At 45.3% G+C, this 27,828-nt stretch overlaps 2 protein-coding genes and 2 non-coding genes across 5 annotated transcripts; all 4 read right to left on the reverse strand.

Annotated features, from left to right (window-relative positions):
• Window positions 1-2,682: 2,682 nt before the first annotated feature.
• On the reverse strand, window positions 2,683-4,281 carry RASL11A (RAS like family 11 member A). The gene is made up of 4 exons (XM_030274965.4): window positions 4,073-4,281; window positions 3,917-3,973; window positions 3,755-3,834; window positions 2,683-3,580 (listed from the first exon to the last, which is right to left on the reverse strand). The coding sequence occupies exons 1-4, from the start codon at window positions 4,191-4,193 to the stop codon at window positions 3,128-3,130; spliced, it is 711 nt and encodes a 236-aa protein (XP_030130825.4). The 5' UTR covers window positions 4,194-4,281; the 3' UTR covers window positions 2,683-3,127.
• Window positions 4,282-8,779: 4,498 nt separating this feature from the next.
• Window positions 8,780-13,560, reverse strand: RPL21 (ribosomal protein L21). 2 transcript variants are annotated; one of them, NM_001245637.2, is given in 6 exon segments: window positions 8,780-8,915; window positions 9,540-9,690; window positions 10,345-10,457; window positions 11,463-11,524; window positions 12,098-12,176; window positions 13,504-13,560. In NM_001245637.2, coding segments are annotated over 5 exon segments (483 nt in total). In that variant the 5' UTR covers window positions 12,165-12,176; window positions 13,504-13,560; the 3' UTR covers window positions 8,780-8,825.
• On the reverse strand, window positions 10,152-10,284 carry LOC115497810 (small nucleolar RNA SNORA27). Its single transcript, XR_003963398.3, has one exon. It is a non-coding gene; the product is annotated as a small nucleolar RNA SNORA27 (small nucleolar RNA).
• LOC115497779 (small nucleolar RNA SNORD102) lies at window positions 10,663-10,743 on the reverse strand. Its single transcript, XR_003963365.3, has one exon. It is a non-coding gene; the product is annotated as a small nucleolar RNA SNORD102 (small nucleolar RNA).
• Window positions 13,561-27,828: the final 14,268 nt, after the last annotated feature.

Raw genomic sequence — 27,828 nt, forward strand, 5'->3', positions numbered from 1 at the left:
AGCTCCTGAGTTGAAGTGCACAGAATAGGTTGATGGCAGCTGCTGTTTTAAAATTCATGAAGCCTTAAAGCATTACTGGATGATTTCAGAGCTTGGAGATAAGTAGACAAAATAGTCCAACAGGGGGGAGATGGGAGATGCTGCTGTAGTAGCAGCCATAATAGTGTGTGATCACACACATCCCTGCTTCTGAAAACCCACTCATCCATCTTGTCAGAGAAAATTGCTGTGATTCTGTTTCATAGCGGAGGTGGTGGGAGGAAAGAGGCAGATGCATATTTTCCTCTGGTCAAGGAGAAAAGGCCAGGCTATGCACCATTTACCCTTCTGAAGCCACCCTGCCCCCTTTGTGAAGGGCTTACAGACTGGGGATGGCAAGTATTCAGTAGGGAAGGCAGAAGTTGCCATGGCCAGGAGAAACAAGGCTTTGGAGCTGCTCTGCTAGTACTTGCGAGATGCTTTGCCCTCCCTGCCCTGGAGTGCCCCCCTTTGCTCACTCAGGACTGAAGAAAATGCTGGGGTAAAATGTGTTGGGAGCCAGCAGGTTCTTCCTGTGCTTTACCTGTCAGCTCAAGGTTGAAAATTTGTGGGTGAGAGTAGATCTGTGCCAGCCAGGGGATGTTCAGACAAACAGCATAAACGCCTAATTTATGTACCTCTACCCAAAAGCGCTACCCAGAGTGGGCCAAAGCAACTGCTGCCTTAAGTTGGAAGCCTTATCAGAGCAGCCCTCCCCCCTGCCATCGCAGGCTCTAATCATCCAGATTCCCCATCACATCCCTGAGGGGCTCATCCTACTCCTGAGATGTGGCTGAAGCGGCATGAGAAGCACAGGGTGGAGACAGGAGGTTTTGCACTTTTGACCAGAGCATGGATGCCTATGTAACAAGAGCTATCTCTAGCTTTTTCACATAAGAGAGAGAGAGATGGGGAAAATTACTGCATTTATCCCCCTGCTCCTGCCCATCCCTGCCCCTCGAATGTTCACTGGTTCCTGCACAAACTCTTCCCCTGTACCTGAGTGGAGACCCAAGCTCCTGGGCAGGAGTCTTTGCCAGGGGCAGTGGGAGGTGCCTTAGTCAGTGCCTAATGTGATTTTTCACCTTGCCATTGAGGACCATGGTGAGATGCAGACTTGTTCCAATAACATTACCTGCCCCTTTAGCATGTTTTGTACCACGTGTACACTGAATATCTTTAGCAACTACTTGGTGAAACTCTGTACTGGATGCATGAGTAGGAAATAATTTCCAAAGACAAAAGCTGCAGTTTAAAAAACAACTGAAACTCTACCAGAGTGGTATTTTATCTTGAAAACAATTTGCTTTCTGGTTTCAAGATGGTGAAATGTTTCACAAATATCCAACTTGTGATTTTTCAATTCCTCTTCAAATTTCCCCATGGACACATGGTCCACATGGCGAGTTCAAGGCTGCCAGGGACACGTCATTCTCAGCAACCCCCTCATCCTGCTCCCCTCAAGCTCAGAGTCCGTGGCCTGGCAGAGCAACTCTCACAGTGAAGAAATATTTAATGTGTGTTAAGTATTGTATAAATATGTTTAAATAGTACTTTGGTTTGTCCAGGCTGTGGACATGAAGTAGCTCCAAGAGTTTTGGACCCAGCTTGCAGTCCCAGTTTCAGTCTGCTCCTGCAGGTCTGGGTATCCCTCACCTGTGTCCTTTGGCAGGGCAGCACAGGGCCTTCAGGGAGGAAACAGAGAGGTGACATGCCTGAAGGACTGTAGAGGTGCAGGACTGAAGAGGTGCACAGAGCCCTGGGTGGGCAATAGTGCTGCTGGCACCCCACACCCCTGCCCAGGGCTCACACAGGCCTCTGGTGCTTCTGCACAGAGCATTGTCTTTAACTTGCTCAGTCCCCCTTCCCTCTATTACCACCATCAGGAAGACTCAGGTGCAGATAAAGAGTGAAGGTGGCCCAGGAAGCTTCAAGGCCCAGGGATCAGAAACAACAGGGACTGCCCACTAACCGCAAGGCACAGCACCTACCTGCCTTTCCTAACACAAGGAAAGAAGGAAGTTGGCTTTTGACTTATCTATGATATTTTATAAAATAAAACCTTACTGGGCTTGCACTTGAGTGAGGACAGGAAGTTTCCCTTGCACAGATTAATCCATTTCCACACTTTCTACTCAGCATGGAGTAGTTTTATTTCTCACATACATAATTTAGAGGTATACTGGAAGGGCAAAACCTACATTCCATGCTCAGACATCCAACAAGCAGTTAACAAAACCCATTCTAGAATGGTTTAGACTTTATGTGATATAAAAGTAAACCTGTTTCCAATAGCTACAAAATTACTCTGGGGAAGATAAAGGTGTGATTCCTTTTAAATGTAGCTATTTTCTGTCCAGGATAAAAGTCCTACGCATCAGTCCTTCCTATCACACATCTCCAGAGAAAGCAACAGCCAACCCCCACACGCCTCTGATGTGGATTGCTCAGCACTTAGTTCCACTGCGATTTTTAGGAGAAACTCAACCCTCCTGTTAAATGCTTGGGGCTGAAATGATTAATTCTGTAGAACAGATCTCTAAGGCACATCAGAAATTTGAGCTCATTCCTAACAGTCTATCAGCATTCAGGCTATTACAGGTGCAAACAAAACATCAGCTTTGAGGGAGGAAGCAGTTCTATTATAACCAGAATTCTTACAGATACTTTTACATTTTCATGTTTAATAGAGCTTTTTTTTTATCTCCTACAAAGTTTTCCACCAAGGGCTTTCCAAGCATTGTATAAAGGCAGGTAATGATTTACATCATTAACACTCCCATTTTACAAACAGGAAATTGAAGCCTCCAAAGAAAATCATGAGTAGCTTAATACAGAAAATCCCAGTCCCCCCAAAAAGAAATGGAATCAAAGCCTCATGGCAGAAGTCCCCTTTCAAACTACCTCTGTTTAGCTGCTATGCAGCTTTTTTATTTTCCTTTTTTTTTTTTTTAATAACTCAACCAGTCAAATGAGAGAACAGCAAGGAAATTGCAAGCTTTGACATACTTACTTCTACACTCCTGGCATTAGTACAAAAATAAAGATTTTTATTAACTAGTTTACAAAAATAAATTCTATTGAGTCCCAGAGGATGTCATTGGGTAGTTTACTTGACTTTGGAAGATAAAGCCTGTTTGAAACGTCTCTTTAGATCTTGCATGTTGGGAGATTTGGGCCGAGGGATGATGGATGACCGCCTCCTGTCCGTGCTGCCGGCAAGCTGTAGTTTGCTGACCTCCTTGCAAAGATACTGGAAGACATCACAGACACCTTGGGAGTCCTCACTGGTGGAGATTTCCAAGAACAGGATGCCCAGTTCATCTGCCAGCTGTAGTCCATCTTTTGCCTGTACTTGCCTGGCATGGAGGAGATCTGCTTTGTTCCCCACAATAATGATGGGAGTCCTGGCATCGGGGTGCACCTTGCGTATGTGCTGGTAGAGAGGCTGGACTGACTGGTAGCTGCTGTAGTCTGTGATGGAGTAGACCAGCAGGAAGCCCTCTGCCCACTTCACACACCTGGATAGGGAGTCCAGCACCTGCACACAGTCTTCCTGTACCTGCGGTACAACAGAGAGCACAGATTCGGCACTGGGTCATGAAAGTATAAAGGCTGTATCACAGCACCATCAAACGGGTCCAAAGGGAAGCTCGAGCTCTGTCTCAGGAGATGAAGCCTGGGCATGCAAGAAATTTGGGCTCAAAAGCTGAGCTGATCCAAAATATCTGCGTACCTGAATGCACCCCGGCGTGTCTTGGATCTGTACGGCAACGTGGTCCCCGTCCAGATGGACCAGGCGGGAGTAGAGGTTGCCTGGGGAGCAGAGAGCCGTGAGCCGCGGGACGCGGGGCCCGCCGCGCCCGTCCCCGCCGCGCCCCGCCCCGCCCCGCCTCACCTGTGTTGGGCTCGTAGTCGCCGATGAAGCGCTTGGTCAGGAACCGCACGATCATGGCTGAAACACAGAGCGCCGCGTTAGGCAGGACGGGCGGGCGGGCGGGCGGGCAGGGGAGGAGGACGGGCAGGGGAGGAGGACGGGCAGCCCCGCACTCACCGCTCTTGCCGACGCCGCGGGCACCCAGCACGGCCAGGCGGACCTGGGCGCCGGGCGGCCCCGGGGGGCACTCGGCGATGGGCGCCAGCAGGAAGGGCTGGGACATGCCGGGCAGGCGCATGGGAGAGGCGGCTCGGCAGCCGGAGGGCCCGCACGGCTCCGCTCGGCTCGGCCGGCAGCGCCTGGAGCGCCCGGCCCCGGCGGCTTTTAAAGCCCCGGCGGCGGCCCCGCCCGTGGGGCCGCCCCGCTCCCGCCGCACCGCCCCGCGGCCGTCCAGCCCGCTCCGCCCCACTTGCCCACCGGGCTGCGCCCCTTCCTCTTCTCCCACCCTCCCGCGCCCCGGCGGGCACAGGCACCAGGGGTCTGGCGGGCAGCCTGGGCACGCCATGCAACCCAGCAAAGGGTAAGCACCCTGCTGGCATCCCTCCGCCCGAGGCAGACGGGCAAATGCACCACCCTCCCTGCAGTGACGGACTCCAGTCTTGAAAGAAAGGAAATTATTATTTTACCTCAGACTATTTTGTTTCCCACACTCGAACATATCCCTCTACAGCCAGTGTTGAAAACCCAGCTTGTGGATCAAACAGCCAACCCTGAAACCTAAGTGGTCTTGATTTGGTCCTTTGGGTTTTTGAAGTTTTGGAGAAGAATGGTGCTCCACCATGGGCTGCCTTTAAATGAGCCTCAGACCTGCAAGCACCTGTGTGGATGTTTCAGTCTCTAGAAACCATTGCCCCAGTTCCTGCTTCTGCTCTGCACTGCCTGCAACTGTTTAATTGCTTAAAAGATAAATAATCTGTTCAGAGGCTGCTTTAATTTTTATCAGGGAGATAGCACATGCCAGCAAGACACAACAAGGAGGAGGATAGTGAGTGGATGGTACTCGAATGGACTGATCTCATGGCACAGAGGGATGGAGCCACCATGAGACCTGCTGGGTCCTGGATGTAGGTTGATGCTTAGACAGCCTGACTGACCCTGGGTGCTCACACACAGGCAACTGCGTTAAGACAATACTAATTAACATCAGTTAAAGCAGTACCTGCAGAAAAGCATGGTGGAAGAAGCACTGTTGGTTATTTGTGCTACCCTAGTGCCTAAGAACCCCTATGGGTTTCTCTTAACTTCTAAAACCTATCGCCCTTAAAGTTTCTACTTTACTCCCCATCATGCCAGAGAGCTTTCTTTGGGGAAAGAAGATTTCTCTTGTATCACTACAAGCTTTTGGTTTCCAGAGGCTCCTGCTATTGTCACCTGCTCCTATTGTCAGGCCATTGCTTGTCTTTAGCCTCAGTCACAGTGTCAGCAGCAGCTATTTTTATAAACTTCTTGACAAAAGAGCTATCAGAGTACATTCAGTGTGCCTCTGAAAGAATGCTACTGAAACAAGTCTGTTCCAGGCAGATGATTCCCAGGCACTGAGCTGTGAAAGCAGATTAAACCATCATCCTTCCCAAACCTTGAGGAGCTGCCTCTTTCTGGGCAGCTGTACGACTCAAGCTGCCTTGCCTCGTGCTGCTGGGAGCACCCACAAAGGGCAAATGAAGGTGGTCAAGATAACGTCTCCTAAGCCCAGGTAGGACACCCTATGAAGGAATTAATGTCCAGGGTGTGATGAACTATGACTCCGTCAACACCTACCCAGGTGCAAAAGGAGCAGCTCAGTAAATTAAAGCAGTCGGGGCCCAGATCAGCTGTCCCCATTCTGCAGACTAAGGACCCCTGGGATGTGTGGCACTCCAGGCTATTCCAAGGGGCCCCTGTAGGCCCCACTTGGAAGTGCCAGGCTGTACTTTTCACCCACCCTCTGTGGATGGCCTATGCCACTAACCCTATGGCCCATCACTATCCCCTTTCCCTCAGCAGCACTGCTCAGTGCCAGGTACAGCACACTGCTGCTTGACACATCTCCCAGGTCCAAGCTCTGGCAACGTCCAACAGCAGTACTTTTGGGGAGAGTAGGTGGCTTGCTCCTGTGACAGTGGCATGGAGGACATCCTAAGAACATGTGGAGCTTCTTTTTTTATTTTTCTGTATTCCTAAGCTGTATGGGTGCTGCTGGTGGGAGCAATGTTCCTACCCCGTGCAGCCTCTGTACTGACAATGGCTCTCCCTCCCCCTTCCCAGTCCTGCCTTTTCACTGACCTTCCCTGCCTAACACTGCCTATAGAGTACTCAAGAAACCTCAAATCCTGGTGTTGCCAATAGGCTAAAAAAGATGAAGCTGACAGCTCAGAAGGCGGCTTCCTTGCTGCTTCTCTAGGAGACAACAGATTTTGCCAGGGCTTTTGTCAGGGAACCAGTGGTAAAGGTTTGTGGCTGTAAAGGAGCCTCTCAACGGGACTGCAGAGAACTGGTTACAGCTCATGGGTTTAGTGTGTAAAACCCCTTCCAGGGCAAGTCAAAACTGGTGACTCCAAACCCTGTAAGGAACGTGCTTCATGTTTCAGCTCACGACTGGAGATTCCCCAACAGGCAGTTCTTCAGCTTTTCCCAATTCACAGATCTCCCTCTTTCGTCAGGATTGTGCAAAAACAGGGCAGCCAAACACACAGAAAGGAAACTTCAGCAGCAGGTACCGAGATCTGTTAAGTGTCTGGGCTGTGTTTCTGCAAACTTCAGATAAGCATGAAAACCCCCACTGCACCGAGTGCAACAAACAGGCTACACCTTAATTTATTTGTCCTGTTTCCAAACATTAAAAACAAACAAACAAACAAGGTTATTTTCTTCCTGTACAAACCCAGCTTCATTTTCAGTCCTTTCTGGGAATCCTGACCAATAAAGCCTTCCCAACCTCTCTTCCCAGACCACACAGAGCTTCCAAATATGCATTTACAACCAACTACTGCTGGCATAGTGACCTTAAAGACTTTTTCTAAATAAATTGAAAAGTTTTGCAATGCAGTGTCCCTGGGAGCACAGCTCTTAAACAAGCACTGTAGTGCTGTCCAGTCTTATTCCAATTTGTTGAAAATAAGTTGAAAAGTTTAGAACTATGTCCTACTTATAATGTTAATCATTTCACCATGCTGCTACAGCTAATCTGCCGTGATTTTGATAAATGAGTACTAACCAAACACAGAACCAAAATAGCTTAGACATGCATGCATGAGAAGCGAATTTAAAATGCCATCACCAGTTTGTATCCAATAGCCTCCCACTGAATTCCTACAAAGCCTAGTGGAAAATGATGCTTATCTTGTATGGCAAATACCACTTTTAAATGGCTGTGGAAACTGACAAGCCAAAGAGGTTGATAAAGCACACAAATCTCACTGCTCCAAGCCCCTTGACCATAAAAGCCAAGTGCATACAGTGTAACAGTGAGGGCTTCAGGATACAGTGGCTCACTCTCACGTCCAACACCTCCAGTGTCAGAATACAGCACTACTGTCATGGAGCAACCTGCTAAGGGGCAAGCTCTTTCAAGTCACTTCTAAAGTCATTCCACCTCTACAGCCTGCTGCATCTTCCGAGATGGGAACTTGGAGAACTTCAAACATAGCAATCTGCTCACCGGAACTTGGAAACTCCAGCCCATCGCCCTTAAATACCAGCCCAAGCCAGACTCTGAATTCAAGGTCCAAAACCTACATTCCAAGAGAATGGGAACACCCACAGTTAGGTAAAAGCAAACCTCATCATCTCTCTGTTCCTTACTCCCACACTTACAAGCTGCTCTGCAATTCACTGCTCAGTAACTCTCAACAGTGAACACCTACAAACAGCTTGAGGTCACTTGCTTCTCTAGTACTTCTCTCCTCTACATGTAGACATTAGTTTTACATCACTTACTGAAGGTAGCTGAACAATGCCTGACATGACACTTCAAGGTAAACTATTATTTATCTGTAACCACAAAACAAGCCTGAGACTGTGCGTTTTCAAGGCTAACCAAGCAGATTCCCTTCAGCAGTCTCTAGCAAGCTTCATGCTGTTTCAAGCAAAGCTCACTGGTTGGTAAACAGTCAGCTGAAGATCTTCATCTGTTTAAAAACTGTACAGGTAGCACTGGGCATTCTGAGACATCAGAAAATCTGGGATGAGAGGAAGTCACTGCAACATTCAACAGGCATGCAATAAATGTACAAAATACAAGTGTTTTGTAGCTATGCCAGCCAATTAAAGTGTTAAAAATCAAAACAAAGGCTGGCAGTTTTGGAATGAAACCCATTTCTAAACTACTACTATTGTGTAAGAATGCTTATTGGCATGGAGATGCTGTAAACATTATTTTGCAGGTTACAATGGTGGAAGACCAAAATTTGCCTACAGACATTGTAGGCTGTTTTTAAAAATGGTTTTAACAATTCCTCAGTATTCATGAGGCCCCTAAGCCAAAACCTTGCATCAATGAAATCTGAAGCACCGTATCTCTTTTCCTACAAAAAAAAAAAAAAAAATCAAGCCTTTAAGTGGCACTGGGCAGTTCTTGACACAAGTTTTTAATCTGCTGATGAAACATTCCATGTTCCCTCGTAATAGCTCATGATCATTACTAAGCACTACCAAATTTCAGTGTTCCCAGCATTTATCACCTACATAAATGACAAAACTCGTCAGCAAAAGCTGCAGATGATTTAAATGACTAAGCATCATGGTAAATGCAAGCTAAATAAATAAACTTCAATAAAAGAAGGTTTCTAAAGCATCTGTTAAAAATAAAAGCCCCAAACCCAACTAAATGAATCAGCCACAATCACATACACTTGTCCAAAACCATATCTTTAGTTTATTTTTTAAACATACATTATGCCATGAATTCATAAGGAATTGGCTCCAGCAGCTCAGGATCCTTGCCATTAGTTCTCACAAAGTGTGCTTCTCTTGGTGGAGCAGGCTGTAAACAGAAAAACAGAAGATGGAAACTCATGACATTACAGCTCAAAAGCAACTTTTCAAAAAATAACATTTTGTCAACCACTTAGCACCTTATTATGTAAACATTACAGCAATTTTACCATCCCTAGTCTCATAAATTTGATTCAAGGAGTAGTAGTAAGAAACGATCTGCCAAAACAAAGAGTGTGCCTGACTCTTGCTGCTACTGAATTAAAAAACCTATGCTCTGGACTCTGTAGCTCACCAATCCAATGAACATGGAGTGATGCATCCTGCAGTTCCAGAAGCAATAGCCATTACCTCTTCTCTGAAGTCTGGCTGTTAATTCTTTCCTTCAAGAGTTACAATAGAACCTGTTGTAACTAAAAATTCAACTAAACTGAAGACTCTACTGACCCTAAAACCATCCACAGCTGCTGCTGCAGACAAGCAACACCACAAGAAGCACTCGACCCTTTGTTCAGAGCTACAACTACAATTTTCATCTGGCACAGAGCAGTGCTCAGGCACCAAACATCGCAGACAGCCCGCATGCCAATGCACTGCATGAGTCCACTACTCCAGGAATTAAGGAATTAAGTCATCTCATGCTCAAGGATTGCGACCTCAACAGAAACATTACCTGACGTTTCAGTTGAACCCAAATGCCTTTTTCTTTTGCTTCCTTTTTCTTCCTTTCGTTTTCCTTCACACGCTGCAGAAAGCTGTCTCTGCTCTTGGAATGTTTAATATGCTCTATACGCACATTAATTCTCTTGGCCAGGATCTTGCCCCTAAGAAAGGCAGTCAGTTTTTAATCTTCACTTGAAAAAGGTCACATTAAATCAAGACTTACAGAACTAACTCCATAAGCTTAATTACAGGTCATTTTTCTTTAAAGGGCAATACCATAACACAGCTGCAGATGCACATCAGATATAACTTACATATAACTAAAAGCTTATTATTATATAACAATGTAATACGCAACCATGTGCTGACAATTTCAAATTAAAATTGTGGAGAATACGTAGTTTTAGTCTCTTAGCATACAAACAAGTAATTTTATTACCAATGCACAGCAGTAAAGCTCCTGGAACCAAAAAAACCTCAATTTGTATTTTTTTGACTAAACTGTATCAAATTCAGCTGGATACACCTACATACTAGTATTTAAAAAGGGCTTCAATACCAGCACACTGGCTGAGAAGCCCTGCTAGGTAATCTGACTTTATGTGCTGGTAAGAGAAAAAAAAAATGTTTCCTCTGACAGGATCCAAGTCAAACGAGCATCATTTGCTTGGGTTATAAAAAGGAAATACACTTTACCCACCTTGAATGACCAATCAAGACAATAACTGTCTAACTGGCAAAGTGAAAGGAGGGTGCAATTACAGTTCAACTTTCTCAAATACCAAGTTTCAATACACAGAATTTCTATTACTTACTTAACCTGCTTGTTAACAATGATGCCCACGGCGTGCTGAGTAACATTATACACCCTTCCAGTCTTGCCATGGTAACACTTGTGGGGCATGCCTTTTTGAACTGTACCCATACCCTGTTAAGAAGCAAAAAAGGGGGAACAAAAAAAAGGGGGGGTGGGAAGTAGCATCAAGGAATTTTGTTTCAGAAGCAATTCAAAGTACACATTTCAAATTATTTGAGATTTAGTTTAAAATATTCCCATTTTATTTTAAAGTTGGAATTTATAACCATGCATTTTGCATCTGAAGACTACCAAATTTTGCTATGTCAGTTCTGGTAGCTTTCAGTGTCGGTGAAATGACAGCTCACTTTGCTTACAGGAAGAGCAAGCAATCACAAGAGACATTCATCATCAAGCTCCAGTGTGTGAGGACATGTAAATTCTGAACAATATGTTCTCCAAGTCAAACAATAAACTAGCAAATTAAACACTACCTTCCATGTGACTGCTACAAGAAATGTGGCATTCTAAATGAAACCAAAGGATTCAACCAAGCAGGAATCCTTGATGAAAGGCTTTCACACTCATTGCAACTCAGTTGTGAAAGTACAGCTGACTTTAAAAGACAAGCTCTAGAATTTACAAAGCGATGGGAAATGCTGCTTCACTTTCCCCCCCCCCCGTTATTAATACATATGATGCATCCTTACATTTATTTCTTGATTTCTAGTTTTAGTATAGCTTTGCAATCACATAACTATGAACTGTCCCACCACAAATCACAGCTCGTAACAGAACATCTACTAAGTGACAGCTGAGGCTCCTATGAAAGTTGTACCAGTAACCAACTCAATCATTGGCTATGGCATACTTCACTCCCCTTTTTCAGCTGAACACACCAAAACAAAGCACACCCAAATTATATGGATCTACAAAATCCCACATACACCAGCATATGACACTGAAGTGCTACTACTGGTCTGGTAGCACTGTCATTCCAATATTGCTCCCTAAGTGAGCAGCGGGCACTTGTGCTGACACACGTGACCCAAGCAACAAGAGTCCACCCCAAGGAACTGGAGATTGCACAGAACCACACTGCTTCAGCTTTTAGCCACACAGCACTGCAGAAAGTACCTTGATATCAACTATGTCACCCTTCTTGTAGATCCGCATATAGGTAGCCAGAGGGACCACTCCTGTTAAGAGATACAAATTTGGATGCTTAGGAAGCCCAGAATTTCATACACATATAAAAAAGGATGGGGGGGCACAGATCATGCATTTGATACAATCTTCCTAAATACCTCCAAAATCAAACCATGCTTTTTTAAAGCAGTAATTACACACTTCACAGACTTTTTAAATTTTTAAAATACCCAGCTAAAGAAAAAATAGATTTGTGTTCCTAATGCTGAAATTGAAGAGATATTAAACTATTTAATTTATCAATATAAATGCAACTGCTTATAGACCAGAGGAAAAAAAAAACTCTATGTTTTATAAAGTAACTGCTGAAATACTTCCCTTTCAAATTAGTTTTCAAGCAATGACAGAATTAGCACTGTGGCACTGACTCTCAAGCAATCAGAATACCAATGCATTTGCAGTAAGAGCTCAGAGCTCTGTGTATAGTTCTACAGTTTTTAACCCAAGTTGTCAGAAATCCTTTGGCACAGGCCCTTGTTTCACAGTCCATCCCCAGGGACTGCAGCTGTCCCTGGGGATGGACTGTAACTGGATGCAGTGCTGGTACTGTAAGGGATACTCACCATGCTTGCGGAATGGCCTCGAGAACATGTAACGCGTCCCCCTCCTCTTTCCCTTTGTGTTCGTCATTTTGGCTGATTACTGTAAAAAATGAAAGCAAATTGTTCAGAACCACTAGTTCACTCACTACAAAGCTGATGGAATTTTCATGTATTTCAGATTAATGGAGTCTTTAAACCTATTCAGAATGACACTGCTTTAATTCAAGCAATGTTATTCACTTATGCATCCAAACAAATCAGAGCTTATAGGGCCACAGCTTAACTCAGGTTAGAATGGATGCCAGCAAGGTACTCAGTTTAACTCCTGCTTACAGCAAGGTTTACTATGAGATCAAACCAAGCTACTCAAGAACTTTCTCCAGTCAGGTCTTGAAACCCTACAAGGACTAAAGAATATTCAGCATTAGAAGGGGCCTACAACCACCAAGACCAACTCTTGGCTCTGTGCATAACACCTGAAGAGTCACAGCATGTACCTGAGAGCACTGTTCAGAAGATTATTGAACTCTCTAGAGCTAGTGCTGTGACCAGCTTCCCCAGGGAACTCATTCTAGTGCCCAACCACCCTCAGGGTGAAGAGCCCTGATACCCAAATTAAAACCTCCCCTGACACTTCTCTCTCAGGTCCCACCTCTGGTCACCACACAGATCAGAGCCTGCCCTTCCTCTACCACTCATGCAGAAGCTGTAGCGATGAGGTCTCCAAAGAGACCTCAGCTGCTCCTCCAGACCTTACTGCACAGCCCTCCTAGGGAGCGTACTTGGAGGCCTGGCTGTTACCATTAACATCATTCCCCTTATATCCAGTCTGAGCTTCTCCTTCGACTACAGCTGGTTGTTTCCTGCTCCTTCTGCATGTCCTTGCCAGGCACCAAGAGACATCCTCTCGCTGTGAGATGTCCCTCGATGATACCTCAGCCCCGTTTCCTAAGCCTCTCCTTACAAGACATCCATAAGGCAGGATCTCCACCACAACATTTATAGGCCGCTATTACGTCTGACACAAGGCTCACGTGCTCCGCAGGCCTACGCGGCCATCTCGGGATTGCGGGCCCCGAGGAGCCACCCCTGCGCCGCCTTTCCTGCCTGCCCCGACATCCCGCCGGGGCGGCCGGGCCCGCCGCCACGTGCGGCAGCGCTGCTGCTCCGCACCGGCCCCCGCCGCGGGCCTCGGCGGCCCCTTCCTCCCTCAGCACTCCTCGCAATCCGCCCGGCACGGCCACCCGCGGCCTCCTCGCTCCCCCACTCTCCGCCCTAGGAAGGCCGTGGTGCTCCCACCAGAGCCGGCGGCCCCCCGCCCGTCCCTGCCGGCAGCAAGACCCCTCCGGCCGCGCCCCCGCTCCGTGCTCCCGTTCTCCCTCCCTGCTCCCGTCCCCCCCGGCGCGGCGGAGGGCGCGGGCGCTCACCGTGCGTGCGCACAAAATGGCGCCCCGGCTCCAAAGGAAGGGGGCGGTGCCGCGCCCGCCCTTAACAGCGGGGCCTTGGCGGGGCTGCCCGCGCCGCGCCTGACGAGAAGGGAGCGTCCTGAGGGACAGCGACCCTCGGGATACTGATCCCGAAAAACAGCGGCGGCACGAGGCTGATCCTGCGGCTAAAGCAGGGACAGACGCCGGGGGTTTCACGGCTGTGCGTGTGTTTTCGCGGCAACGGGCAGAACGCGGTGCACAGGAAGTTGCAGTGAACGTGAGGAAGAGCTCGTTTCCTGTGCGGTGACCGCGCATTGGAGCGGAATGCCCACGGAGGCTGTGGAGCCTCCCTCACTGGAGCTGTTCAGGAACTGTCCGGACGAAATCCTGTGGCATGGCCCTGCTTGAGCAGGGAGTTTGGACCAGATGACCCACGGCGGTACCTTCCAGCCTGAGGCATCCTGTGATTCTCTGGGATGGGGGTGGAGAGGTTTGGCAGCGGCGATGTCGGGGAGCAGGGAGGACGAGCGAAGTGTCTGTCAGAGATCCCGAGGAGCGAGTCCTGCCGTGAGCAGCTGGCCCGCCATCCATAAGGAGTCAAGTTTGGAAATGTTAAACATAAGCAGCCAGCCGGGTGTTTGTCGACATGAAAGTAGTTCGCCAACATTTAAATTCGCGGCGGTGTGAGCCTGCCGGCGCGGCTGTGTGTCAGTCACGGCTGCCCGGCCGGAGATCCCGGATTCCCGGGCAGGGAAGCGGGAGAAGTGGGAGAAGCATGCCAACAACCAAAGGTGAAGCGGCTGCGTACGTTTGGGTTTTCTTAGTATTGTAATGAGGTTTTCTCGTATTATGATGAGATTACTGGAGATTATAATCTCCAGTTTGTGTGGCAGAGATTTCCACCGGATAAATAAAGCCCGGATTCTCCACAAAGAGCCCTTGCAGTGCCGCAGGTTGCATCGGCTGCGAGAGCGGAGGGAGTGGTGAGCAGGTTCCCGAGCTGGCCTGGCCGTCACTCACTATGTTTGTGCATCGCCAGTATCGCAGCAGACAAGGAATCACCATGGGAAGCTGGTTGCAGTGAGTCAAGAGAGGGCCTCCTTCCCCCAGGCTAAACATGCAGGGACGGTTCAAAACTTGTCTCAGCGAGGAGTTGCCCTACTGCAGAAATTTTTGTTTTGAATGAACAAAGCACTTATTTAATTTAGGGGAGGAATGATTACTTAAAGTGGGGTATAAAAACCTTCTTGATCCTCTGACTAACTTCACGGTTCTAGTAATGTTGTCTTGCAAAACTCAAGCACTTTCAATCATCACTTTAAAGCAAGTTTAATATTTATGGATCACAAGAATGGATATAGAGGATTAAATTCACAGATCTGCCTGGCGAGACATGTTCTGACAGACAGGCCCTGTCTCCACATGAAACCTTTTGGAATAAAGTATTATATTTAGAAAAATGTGTCTGTAATTCATCCCTTCATGAAAAATCTAGAATTTACAGCACCTGATATCTATGCAGACAAAAATCTATATAATTTAATATGCATTCAGCCGAGGTACCATGAAACTTTTCCAAGCATGAGGATCATTACAAGCCTGAACAACTCTTTGGTGAGAAAGTGCATTGGCAACAGATTTCAGGGAGTATATCAAGCAAAGACAGGAGGCCAAATCCTAAAAGGCATTATTGGATAAAGGAAGATAGACATTTGCAATGAGTGAGCTGAATGCCTTAATCTTACCAGTGATTTACAAAGGGGACAAATCTCCACATCCACCTGGAAGGAACAGGGAAGAAACACCATGTTATGTTCTTCATGTTATGTTAAAACCCATACCCACAAACAGAACACATATGGAAAGTGTCATTAATAAGGGAGTGGTAACAGGGAACTTACCTGAACTCTGCTGTTTGTGGCCAAGTAACACATTCAGAATTTGCTACATATTTTTTCCTGAATAAATCACATAACAGGTTGATTCAAATTTCTGTATTGTTTTTTATTCATAAATTTACCTTGATTAGCACATTCCCAGGATCCTTCTTTAGCTCCACATTTCAAAGAAACAAACAATCATGTTTCACAGTTTGTGTCCATTGAATCATTCCCTAGGCATGCTGAGTGATCCAGAAATCCATCCTATCTACCAACATTTGATGTATGGTTTCCCAAAACTGAGACCTGATATGCAGTTAAAGACTGCAAAGCTTGGCATGTTGCTCACAAAACGATTTCTTAATAATGGCTGTCTGCAGCAGATAAAGGTGCACAATTTGTGGGGTAAGTTCTGGCCTGGGAACTGGAGCTAGCAGCCAAGCAGTTGTGGGGGAGACCTGCAGCTCTGCATTCCAGAGTGCATGTACTCCCCTTACTGCCCTGCCCTGCCCTCTCAAAAACCCAGCCTAAACTGCTTTTCCCACTTCAAACCACAAGCTGTAGGATCCAGACTCCAATTTCTCCTAGGCTGTAGGAAGCACCACATCTGGTTCTGCTCCAGGAACACCAGGTACTCAAGATGGGTGAACACCCGTAGCAATGTACAGCTTAACATAAAGATCCAAAACACCGTGAAGGTCCCAGACTGATGCTCCACCCATTGACGTACTCTGAAACTCTTTCTACGCCATGGTAAACTCTTTCCCTCCCACTTTGCCTGGTTTAGAGGTAAAGCAAGACAGGGAAAACAGCTCCAGTGAGAGCCAATTCAAAAGTTGCTGGGGAAGGGAGCTTGAAAGGGAGGGCTCATTAGAAGTCAGAGGAGTGGAGAGTAGATAAACATCACTTTGTTTCTTACAGAGTGGAAAGTACCATGACAAGCCCCAACCATTTTCAGCCTCCAAGCTCCCACAGTCAGGATCCTGGTATCTTCTCTAGGAGAGCTGTATTTTCTTCTGACATTTCTCTGCAGCATCTGTGTGGATGATGGCTCTCTGTAAGGAATAAATGTGCTGTGATGATTCTGCACATGGGGTTGCCAGGAATCCTTCACTGAAATTTTAATTCACAGTGGGATCTGGCTTGCTCCTATGCTTAGCTGACCAAGTGATACACACAGAGATCCTGAGTGTGACATTCCGTTTGTGTTGGGTTATTCAGCAGGTATGTGGAAGGAATTTAAATTAATGACAGTTTGTAAAGGGCTTTGAGGTGAAAAATGAAAAATATTCCCCTTCACTAGGGTTTAGGTTTCCTGAGTTTCACAAAATGCATTCATTAATTGAAGAGGAAAAAAGATAGCCGATTACGACTGGAGTAAAATTTTAACAGAAATAACTGAGAATCAGTGTTAAAGAGGAATAAAATCTGCAGTTCCCTTTGTGATAATGTTGCAAAACCAAGATCCTAAATTGAAAATCAAGATTGTGAAGTTAATTGATTATCCCATCTACAGAAGTGCAGCATCTATACTGTGCTTTTGCTTGAAAAGTTACTGACCAAAGTAACAGATCACCTCCTCAGTTGACCCAGTTATTCCATTGTTCACTCCTTCCAAAAGGATCATTTTATATGGCATCTCAGAGTCATGCTTCTGACCCTTTTTATGGTCTCTTCATCTCTCCCATGATTCTAGTCCTAACAACTGACCTTTTTATTTCTGTAATTAGTTCATCTCTTTATCCACAAAACCCCTTCTGTAAATACAAGCATGAGCCTAGTTCCATGGGAGTTAAAATCAATCAAATTAGTGTCTAATCAGCCTTCCAAAAATCACTGTGCAGACAAACGTCTTCAAAGGACTCACTGTGGAATTGCAGAAGTGCTAGTACAGGTGGATGTACTGAGCTGCATTGCCAGTGAGGCATATCATGGGAAAAGGAACGGGAAAAACGACAGCCTGCCTTTGAGAGAAATGAAAAAGCAAAAACTCTATAGACCAAGAATTGTGGCGGGGGCTCAGCATGTCACACATGGGTAGAAGTTTTCATTACACTTATGGTACCTAGAAATTTGTTGCCAATTCAAAGTGTTCCTCAATGCAGGTGGATTGACACCAGAGTGAAACAAATGGCCTTTTTTCCATCATTATCTAGACTGCAACATAAAATCTGAAATACTGAACAAGTTGTGTCATTCCACTGCTTATTTGATTGACATGGTATTCTACCCATACAGAAATATCAGGAACTTCCAAGAAAGCTGTTTTGTAACTGTGACCATCTTCTTACAGGCACCAATTAATATAAGACATTTATCAAACTTTGGATTTATCAGACTTCATTTCAAAAGCAATTAAGGTCCCTTTCTTTCCTTACTAACAGAGTAAGGTCTCGATCAATTGTTTTTATTATTCAATGTATCCATTATTCAGTTATTCAACTGGTATCATCATTCAGTGTTTTCTCAAACTTCTTGTGTTACCACATTTTTGTCTCTCTCTAACCTCTCCTGAGTCCAAACTAGTTACCCAGGAACAAGCAACTCCTTATATTGTCACCATCAGCTTCACTGAACACTTACTTGTTTTGGCTAAAGGTAAATAGCCACTTCTACACTGATACATCTGATAAAGGATCTGCATGAAGTGGGGATTTTTGTGGGGATTTTCTTTTGATAATGTAAAGAATATAAGTATACAATTAATATTTCACTATATTTTTAAAAATCCAATCTTTTACAATCCAACCTTGAGCCCTTTGCTAGCCCTCTTGGGAGTTACTAACTACAGTTTAAGAGCTGGCTTAATGACTAGGATGCTATTTTCTCTTTGTTTATGTCTGATTTTATGCGTACTTCTAGCTGGAAGAACAATGCTTGGCCTTTTTCTGTAATTATTTGCACAGAATATCTCCTTTACACTTTAATTTTACCAAACTAAATTCTCTAGTCCCCTGAAGCCTCCACACACTTAGCAAGCTCTGTGCATTTTCTCCCATTCCCACACACTTCTCTTGATTATTAGTGATCCAATTTATACACAACAGTCCCAGTTAACTTGCTTACTGTGAACCGATTACTTCTGAAATACTTTCTGCTGTGTACTGAGGATGATCACAATCATCAAAATAAAGGTGCTGTAGTTTAAAAAGGTCTGATGGATGTAACAGCACAAAGTAAAAATGTGGGTGGAATCATTCTCTAGTCTATAAATACTCTATGACATTGAGTAAAATTGGCATCTGAAGTAGCCATTTGCATTTCTCATTAATTGTTCTGATCACAGCTATTAGCATAATTGTTTTTAATTACTTATGAAATTGCAAAGAACCTTGCTAGAATGAAAGGGATATAAAATATTACTAGTTTCATTTCAGGTAAAGGAATGTTTTCTACTTAGTGTTAGCCGAACTCCTGTAAGCACAAATTTAAATTTTTCTTCCAGCTATGCCAGGTTACATTTGCTTTTCTGTATGAATGCCTAAAGACAAAGTAGACTCTTTATAATTTTAATAGTGCTACAAAATGCTGTTTTTAATAATGTATTAAGTAACCAGAGTTATTGCAAACTCATTGTAACAATCTTTCCGTAAACATCATTGTTGTGACTCTGGATTTAAATATCTTCTGGATGCCAAAAGAAACTCCTATTCTGCTTCCACAGTATCTTCTTGAAAGAAAAGGAAGGAAGGTTCACATCCAGAATCTACAGGAGTAAAAAGCACACTGTTATCTGCATTAGAGCACTTTGCATGTGTTTATAATTCCACTTAAGTATTCTTTCCTTGGTACTTTAGCAGAGTTTGGATCTGTGGTCAGAAAATGTTAGCCTTCACTGAGTGATTTGCTTTCTTCCTCCTTTCCAAAGTGGGAAATGGTCTGTAGCTTCTGCAGTCTTACACATACAGTATCTTAAATGATGAACCTGAGACAGAGTCCTTGACATCACAAGGTAGAAATGCCTTAAAACAGTTGTATTTTTAAAAAGAATGTGTGCATTTATTTTCACTCTGTTTTGAACATTTTCAGTCCTGACATCATTTTCCAGCTTTCTAGCTGACTGAGCCATAAACTTGTTATAACAAGGTGAATTTCTCAAGTAATCCTCATCACTTGATCCCAGGAGTTGTGGTGGAAAGGGAGCTATCAAATATCACAAGGCTTGCAATAAAATAATGAGAGTTGGCTACACTCTGACAACCCCTGTCAGTGAGACAACAAAAACTGCTCTGAACAAAAACCGCAGCTAGAAAAGAACAAATTAATGGTCAGTCAAGGAGGAGTGAAACAGAAAATTAGCAAAGGGAAAACTTGACCAAACTTTAACCAACTGAGGATAAACTAGACAAACTTTCCTATCTATGTAATAGGGATAGTAGCACATATATATGGAGCAGGATTATTGTTAAGGATCAATTAATTAGTATTTGTGAAATGCTGTGGACTCCTTCCTGGAATATGCAAAATAGCAACGTGAGCTAATCAGCATATGGGCGGCTCCAAGTTAGCTGCAATTTATTCAAAGGAGAGAGTCATCTGAAGGGACAAAACAAGGAAAAATTCCCACGGGGCAAATGGCAATAAGTGCTGCAGGGAGAGAGAAGGAAATGAAATTGCAGGGCAAATGGAAGCAGGAAATGAGACCATACGGGACAAAGAGGTGATGCTTGGATTACTGCAGTATAAAAGACAGAGGGCACAAACTGCAGGAAATGGAGCTTTATTAGTTCTGCTGGTCTTGCAATAACTTACAGTTGGTTGGTGGGTTTGGATCTCTTCTTTGTTTGGTTTTTTTTCCTTTTCTGTTTTTTTGTGGGGTATTATTAACTTTGTTTTTATAAAAACTATGTATAACCAGAAAAAAACAAATATAACCAGATGGGAGTATTTAACTGACCATCTGCAAGTACAGAGGGGAACTATGGATTCTCCAGGGTATTACTCTTGCAAGAGAAGAAATCAAAATTATTCTACTTCTGTACTGCTGACAAAGAGAGCATTGTTTGAGAATTGATTGCAACAAGGATTTGAACAATAGCTTTAGATCAGCGGAAGCACAAAATATTGCTGTAACATATGTTTCAGTTAAAACAAAAGTAATTCACCATTTGTTAGTGTCATGAATGACACGGGCTATTAACAGTAAATGCTCTTTAACAAATTTATTATCTCCACAAAGCAGTTTCCAGTATTTCTTCTACCTATTATTGGATATTTTTTCCTACCGCATATCCATCTCCATGCTGGTTTACATATTCCTCCTTAGCCTCCCTTGTATCTTGGTACTGTAGAGAACTGATTAGTGGGGGAGACTGTAATGATACAAACTCTTCACCTGGAGGCTGCCTGTTGTCAGATGGTGCGTCACTGTTGTTATTCTGTGACAGCTAATCTTGCTTTTGGGAAACTGCTGCGCAGATCACAAAAATAAAATCTTGCTGACTGCAACAGGAAGCGTTGCTTGGTATTCTGGTAGAGAACACAGAAACTGAGGAAGCATCTTGAAATTCTTACCTCTAATAATGGATTTTCCAAGTTAGTGTTTGTCCTGGTTTGAAACACAAAACCAGTGAGAGCCTCTAAGTCAGAAGTGCAATTTATTAGGAAAAAGGGAACAAAGAACCAAATACATACAATAGCACAAAAGAAGAACCACTGACAGTTAGAGATAGAACCTGACACTTGCTGGCTAGGGCGGTGGTAGCAGATATGGTTCTGTCCAAGCAGTGGTCCTGTAGACTGATGTAATTTCCCTCTAGAGGTCCAGTGTAGAGAAGATCTCAGCTGTTCCTCTTGGAAGAGGGGATCTACTTGCTGTCTGCATAACCCCGCTTATATCCTTGACGGCATCGTTTGGCTCCTCCCTCTGGGCAGAGCATCTCACAATAGAATGCTGTGATCTTATCAGTCATGTGGCTAGAAGAACAGGTCCTCCTGGAGGGACTTATCTCTGAGTCACTGTTGCCTTTATAAAAGACAACGGCGACCTGGTTACAAGAAGACAGCACGGCAGCCCGGCTTCACCCGGGCTACTCGGACTAACGACACACGCTGGCACCAATTTGGTGGACGGTCGAAAGCGTTTATTATCTTATTTCATGGGTTTAAATAGGTTTGGGGGTCTTTGCTACGTCAGAGGGGGGCTGGGGGTTTCAGGGACAGTGGGTAGTGGAAATTTACCAGAACAGGTGTGGCTACATTCTTCTGGGACTCTTGGGGTTAACTAGATAAGTGGGGAAGAGAGAGAGGGAGGGGTCTGTCTTTCCGTGACATCCCGTGGTGGTCTTCCGCTCCGCCTGTCCCTATCTACCACATCTCCCCCCTCCTTATCACATACAAAATGAGGTAGTTGTAAATAGAGGCACTGGAGTGAGGTATAGATTTGTAACTTGTTAAGGAAAGGGTGATTTAGTAGATCTGGGTAGATTTTTTAAGGCAGGTGCTGAAGGCTTTAAAAGGTTTAGTTTTTGCTCATTTTGTAAAATTACTTTAGAAAGCGAAGAGATTGATTTTTCTAGGTAGGAGATGGATTTCTCGATTTTCTGCAGGTCTTTATTGATGGTCATTTGCAGCTGGGAGAGTTTGTGTTGCTGGGTTGCGATGGTTGAGACACCTGTGGCGGTGCCAGCTGCTCTCAGGCCGAGCAGCATCGCGATAGTTATATTTGTGATGATTTTCTTTTTGTGGAGTCTGTTAGGTTCTTCGAGAAGATGGTATATTTTTCTGTCTGAGTGATGTAGGACCTTAGAAACAATTAGAACTTGAACACAGAAATTGATAGAGTTATTAAACTTGGCAAGGAACATATAAGGATTTACTCTGGGTTTCTGGCAAATTTATATTTTAAATGTGGATGGGATTATTTACTTATTGGTTTTCTGTGGGGAGTGTTTCACTTGCACTGGTGGGGGACACTGGCTGTGGAGTAATTGAAGGGGGTATTTAAAGCATTGCTTTCGTAGAAAAGGGGGTTTAATATTATAGCAAAATTAATATGGGTTAGTCAGGTTTGATTTGGTTTCATTTAAGGTTAGTAAAATAGCTTCTAAACAGGCTGGCTATATGGAACACGAAGGATGGGGTATTTATTAGAGGGCAGTGGCTTGGGCTAGCTTGTTCTCTTGGCCACAAGCCTCTAAACAGTAAAAATGCATAAAGAAAGACACTGTGCATGTTTGGATCTTACCACCGTGGGATTTTCAGGTGTTGTCTGGCAGTTTGGTGGTCTGTTATCTCTTTCTGGAGCAGGGGTGTGTGTGTTACTGGGATGGTTCACAAGCGTGCCCTGCAAACAGAACTCATAGCTTTTCATTAGTTTTGTTTTGAGGGTCAAGTTCGGTTGTTAGCAGTGGTGTGTAGCAGTGGCTTTCATGGTCTTACTACATGGGGGTTCTGATTGCCACAGAGGCAGCATGTCTCCTACCTCCCCGGGGGCTTTCTCCCCACTTTCATGGCCAGGGCTACCCCGGGGTCCCGTATCGGGGCGTCTCTTGCTGACCCTGCGGCGCGCGCGCCGTTATTTGCGATGGGAGGGGGCTGGGTTTGCCCGCGCGCCGCCCCCCCTCCGCCGCGCGCCCCCCCTCCGCCGCGCGCGCTCTTCCCCCCCCCTTCCCCCCCCCCGCTCGTGTGTCCGGGGGTTGGGACCTGTATTCTTTGGCGAGATGTTCTTTTTTGCCGCAGCTCTAAGGGGTATTGTGACCGCTTTTCGGTGCGGCTTAGAGCTTTACCCGGCTTTGTTTCAAGCCGTGCCGGTTCTGTTTCGTCTGAATCGGAGCCATCGCTAGCTTCCGTCAGCTCCCCTGAGCTGCTGGAGCTGTTGCCAGGCTCCGCGCCGGAAATGAAATGCCAGCGTACTTCCGGGGCTCCGCGCCGTTTTGTTCGGCCCCGGGCTCGCTCCTCCCCGCGGGGGAGGGGCCGCTCCCGCCCCCCCGGCTCGCCGCGCCCCTCGCGGGGGGTGGTTTTTCCCTTATATGGTGGCGGCGCCCGGCGCGGCCGCTGGTTGGCTCTGTGCTCCGAGCCGCTCTCCGCCCCTTTCTCCCGCGCGCGCGCGCCCTTGAAGTCGCGCGGTGTCCGAGTTTTCGCGCCGGGACCGCCCGGGCCCCGCCCCTCTCTGCCGCTCCCGGCGCCATGTTTAAGGCGGCAGCGTGGCCACGCGGCTGTGCTTTCTCGGGCTGCGGCCCCCGCGCCCCGGGCTTTTCCCGCTAGCTCCCGCGAAAAGCGCCCCGCGCGCGGCTGCGCCTCCGGCAACGGACCCCTGACCGGCGGCGGCGGCGGGACGCATCGGCAAGCCGCGGTTTTTCGGGGCTCTTCTGCGGCGGGGGTTTCCCGGGGGTCCTCCGCGGCGGGGGCGTCTCGGGGGGCCCCCGCGGCGGGGCTCGGCGCTGCTCCGCTCGGCGCGCCAGCGGGGAAGCGGCACGGAGCCGCGGGTGGGTCCGATTCTCGGCGGGATCGGGGCCGCGGCGCTCGGAGCGCGCTCCGGCGGGAGCGCTGCCTCTGCCGGGCTGGGCTGGGCTCAGCTCCGCGGCGGGGCTGGGCTGCGCTCTGATACGGGGAAGGGGTTGTCGCGCTGAGCCCTCTCGGGTCTCTGGTCCCGGGTGGACCTTCCTCGGGGACGGTCTGCGCTTTCGCCCCCCCCCCGAGCTCGGGTCTGACTAATAAACACATACGTGCTGCACTCCGCGTCTCCTGCTTTTCTATTGCTTTGCGCGGGGTCTTTTTTACCTTGCTCCGTGCCGTAAAGCTCTTGCCACTGTGTGAGGATTTTTCCTCCCTGGCTAGCGTGGCTGTACACTGTTCCCATATCCCCGGATGCATGGCATCCACTGAGCATTCGGCTGCTCCAAGCCCAGGCAGCCTTGCTATAGCAAGATAAAAGTCCCTGAGCTTAAACGCGATATTCCATTGTCTCATACTTACGACCCATGCGACGCTGCCTATGACGCTCGCGGGTCCGGGGACGTCTCCCCTACGCCTGGGTACGGTTCCACCGTCCTGGCCGCTGCTTCTGTCCAGGTGAAACCCGTCCACCGGGCGAATTTTGTCCCGGGTTTCGGCACCAGATGTTGCCTTTATAAAAGACAACGGCGACCTGGTTACAAGAAGACAGCACGGCAGCCCGGCTTCACCCGGGCTACTCGGACTAACGACACACGCTGGCACCAATTTGGTGGACGGTCGAAAGCGTTTATTATCTTATCTCATGGGTTTAAATAGGTTTGGGGGTCTTTGCTACGTCAGAGGGGGGCTGGGGGTTTCAGGGACAGTGGGTAGTGGAAATTTACCAGAACAGGTGTGGCTACATTCTTCTGGGACTCTTGGGGTTAACTAGATAAGTGGGGAAGAGAGAGAGGGAGGGGTCTGTCTTTCCGTGACATCCCGTGGTGGTCTTCCGCTCCGCCTGTCCCTATCTACCACAGTCACGAGATAAGGAAAGAAAGGGATTGCAGCTCGAGGTGGTAATGGAATACACCCCAATATTATAACCTAGGACAGTGTTAGACACTGCCACCGACTCCCAAAGTTTCAGACTAAGGAGAAGCTGGAGTTACTGAAACAGCGGCATCTCAAGAGCCTGAATCAAGGATCAAAGCCAATAATTTTTAAAAAGTTTCCATTATTGAAAGCATTTCATTATAATATTAACCCCCCACTTCTTTTTAAATATACTTGTGGCCCTATTTATTTAAAAGATTCTGTTCAGAACAGTGTAAAAAAGCAGACAGTTTTTTTTTTCTTGGCCCACATCTTTCTATATTGAGATCACTGAGACCGAATATAATGACATCATTCAAAAGAGTTGCCATATTATAAATGGACTCTTTTTCTACAAATTATAACTTTATTTCCAGTTAGAATTCCACCTTCTTTTAGAAGTCTAAAGACTCAAACAGTGATAACAGTTTAGAAATCTAATGATATTTTCAGTACAATGGCATTCTTACATTTTACAATTCATTGGAAATCTCTCAACTGATGTATATTTTATATTTGTAGAAATTTTTATTCAGCTTAGTAGTATAACCTTTTTTATTTTCCCTTTTAACTTCTCAGATGCTGGTTATCCTTTGTATAGCAGATTAATTGTTTGCCAGCTATATATATATGGCAAGATGCCCAGTATCAGCTGAGCTGTGAAAATCAAAGTATGAAAATATCTCCATGTGTGAACTCAGCAAGAAACAAATATTACCCTCTGCTTAAAAAGAAAAAAAAAAAAAAAAAAAAACACCAAAAAACCAACAAACCAAATCCACCAAAACCAAAAACCAACAAAAAACCAAGAGAACTCAACACATTTACTGAGGAAGTCTTTGATCTTCTAAAATGAAAGTAAGGGAAAAATCATCATGAGCAAATTTTACCCTGTCAGAGAACTCTTGTCTAACCTATTTTCTTAACAGATTTGGTCTAATAATTATTATTTCTCACACCTCTTTGTAATATATTATGAGATCTACTGATAAAAATGTTAACAAATAAAATAATATTTATCTATTATACATCATAATTTGCTCATTTTATATACTTTCCTATGATAATAATTTGTTCATATCTTGCTTATGATTACAACTAAGACAACTCATGTTTTGAACCTATGAATAAAGTGCATCACTTGTCTAACTACTTGCTCAGATCCTCCCATATCCAGGTAGTTTACCACCACCCCTGTCGTGGCAGCCAGAGAACATGTACAACTGTTATGAAAATAGTTGTATTTTCTGAAAATGTACCTTCAATGTAATTTACAAAAATAATTTACTAATACAGATGTTTCACTATCTGTCAGTCAGTACAAGATGGTTTGATAACATTATTTTTGAAATATATTTCCTGTTGTCTCTTCAGTTCTCCAGAAGGATCCAATGTCAATTTTAATAATGTGTTAACATTCCAGTCCTGTATAATTTATGCAGCATCAAGGTTTTTTTTGGAATTATGAGATATGAGTTGGGGAAAATTTCCTTTATGTATTACTCTCTACTGCCTCATAGCACAAATCCTGGAACACCCATTGTCCACAAAGTAAGATGCATTTCCGTAGCAAGGCTGGTTAATCTATGATGAGAATGGTAGATGACCTTCACTGGGATTTGTGTCAATAAAAATAGAGATGGTGAATTCAGATGGCTTTTTTGCAAGGACAGAACCACCTCCCCTCCATCCCCACTATTACATCTGAATCCAATTGTAAGAGTTTCCGGAACAAGTGGAGGTATACAGAATCATAGAGCCATTTAGGTTGGAAAAAGACCCTTAAAATCAAATCCAAGTATTAACCCAGCATTGCCAAGTCCACACTAGCCCATGTCCCTAACTGCCATATACACAAAGGAACTTGTTCTGGCCTCAGATCTGACTCTGCTAGGAGCAGAAGGCTGGACTGAAGACCTCCAGAGCCCTGTCCAACCTGAAATATCCTATTGTAGTATGCTCTTGCTGTCAGTCTGTACACTAGTCCAACAACAGGTGTGGTATGTCTGCATGCAGGTAGTGCATCAATAGTTGGACCAGCTAGTAGCTTGGCTAGTGGAGGGGTAAATAGACTTGTGGGACCAAATCTGTTGTCAAACAACATTAATGAAAACCTGACAAGCCCAAGATTCAGCAGAACCATCTATAGTCACAGATGAATGCTACAGGCACAAACATACCTGTACCATGCCTACTCTTCAGTTTCTGAAGCCAACCTACCCACACACCCTAGAGTAATCTGGGTGTTTGCCAAACCGCAAGATTATGAAACAAGGAGAGGCACAGGTTAAACAGCAGCAGTTTACCCTTGTTATATTTTCTCTTTGCTCCTCTATGTCTCTGTACATTTGGAATGTAAGTTCTTCAGAAGATAGAATGGCATTTTCTCTTAGTGTCTCATATATTGACTGAGGAGGCCAAGTGCTGTGGCCTCTGACTTGTATTCTTAGATATTGGGGTAGTACAAATGCTATGCAATAACCACAACTTCATGCTCTGAGAGATTTTCAGGCTAGGGAAATAATTCTATCTGTTCAACTGATGTACCTCTGTAAGAAAAGAACTCATTCTTTAGGGAAGCCCTTAGAAGATAGTGTAGGTGCCATATCTCTTGGCAGCATATTTCAACCATTAACATCTTCCACTGTTTAAAAAAATGTGTGCTATTTATGATTAAAATCTGTTTCATTCCAGTTTATAGGTATTTTTCATGTTATGCCTCTCACTGTGCAAGATTAAAGATCACTGTAGACACCTTCCAGTCTTTTTGAAAAGTCAAGCAGATTGTGCTCTTTAAGTCTCATCATACAAAGAATTTTTTCCTGCCTCAAGTAATTCTAATTATCCCAAAAGGCTCGATGATGACAATTATGGGATGATTTTCAATTCTATTCTTCATTTCCTCACATTTTACTCTAGTGGAATGGTTGATCATATAGAAAGTGTTTCTGTATTTCCCCTCATTCTATGTGGC

Source organism: Taeniopygia guttata, chromosome 1 (assembly GCF_048771995.1).
Source record: "Taeniopygia guttata chromosome 1, bTaeGut7.mat, whole genome shotgun sequence".
Lineage (NCBI taxonomy): Eukaryota > Metazoa > Chordata > Aves > Passeriformes > Estrildidae > Taeniopygia > Taeniopygia guttata.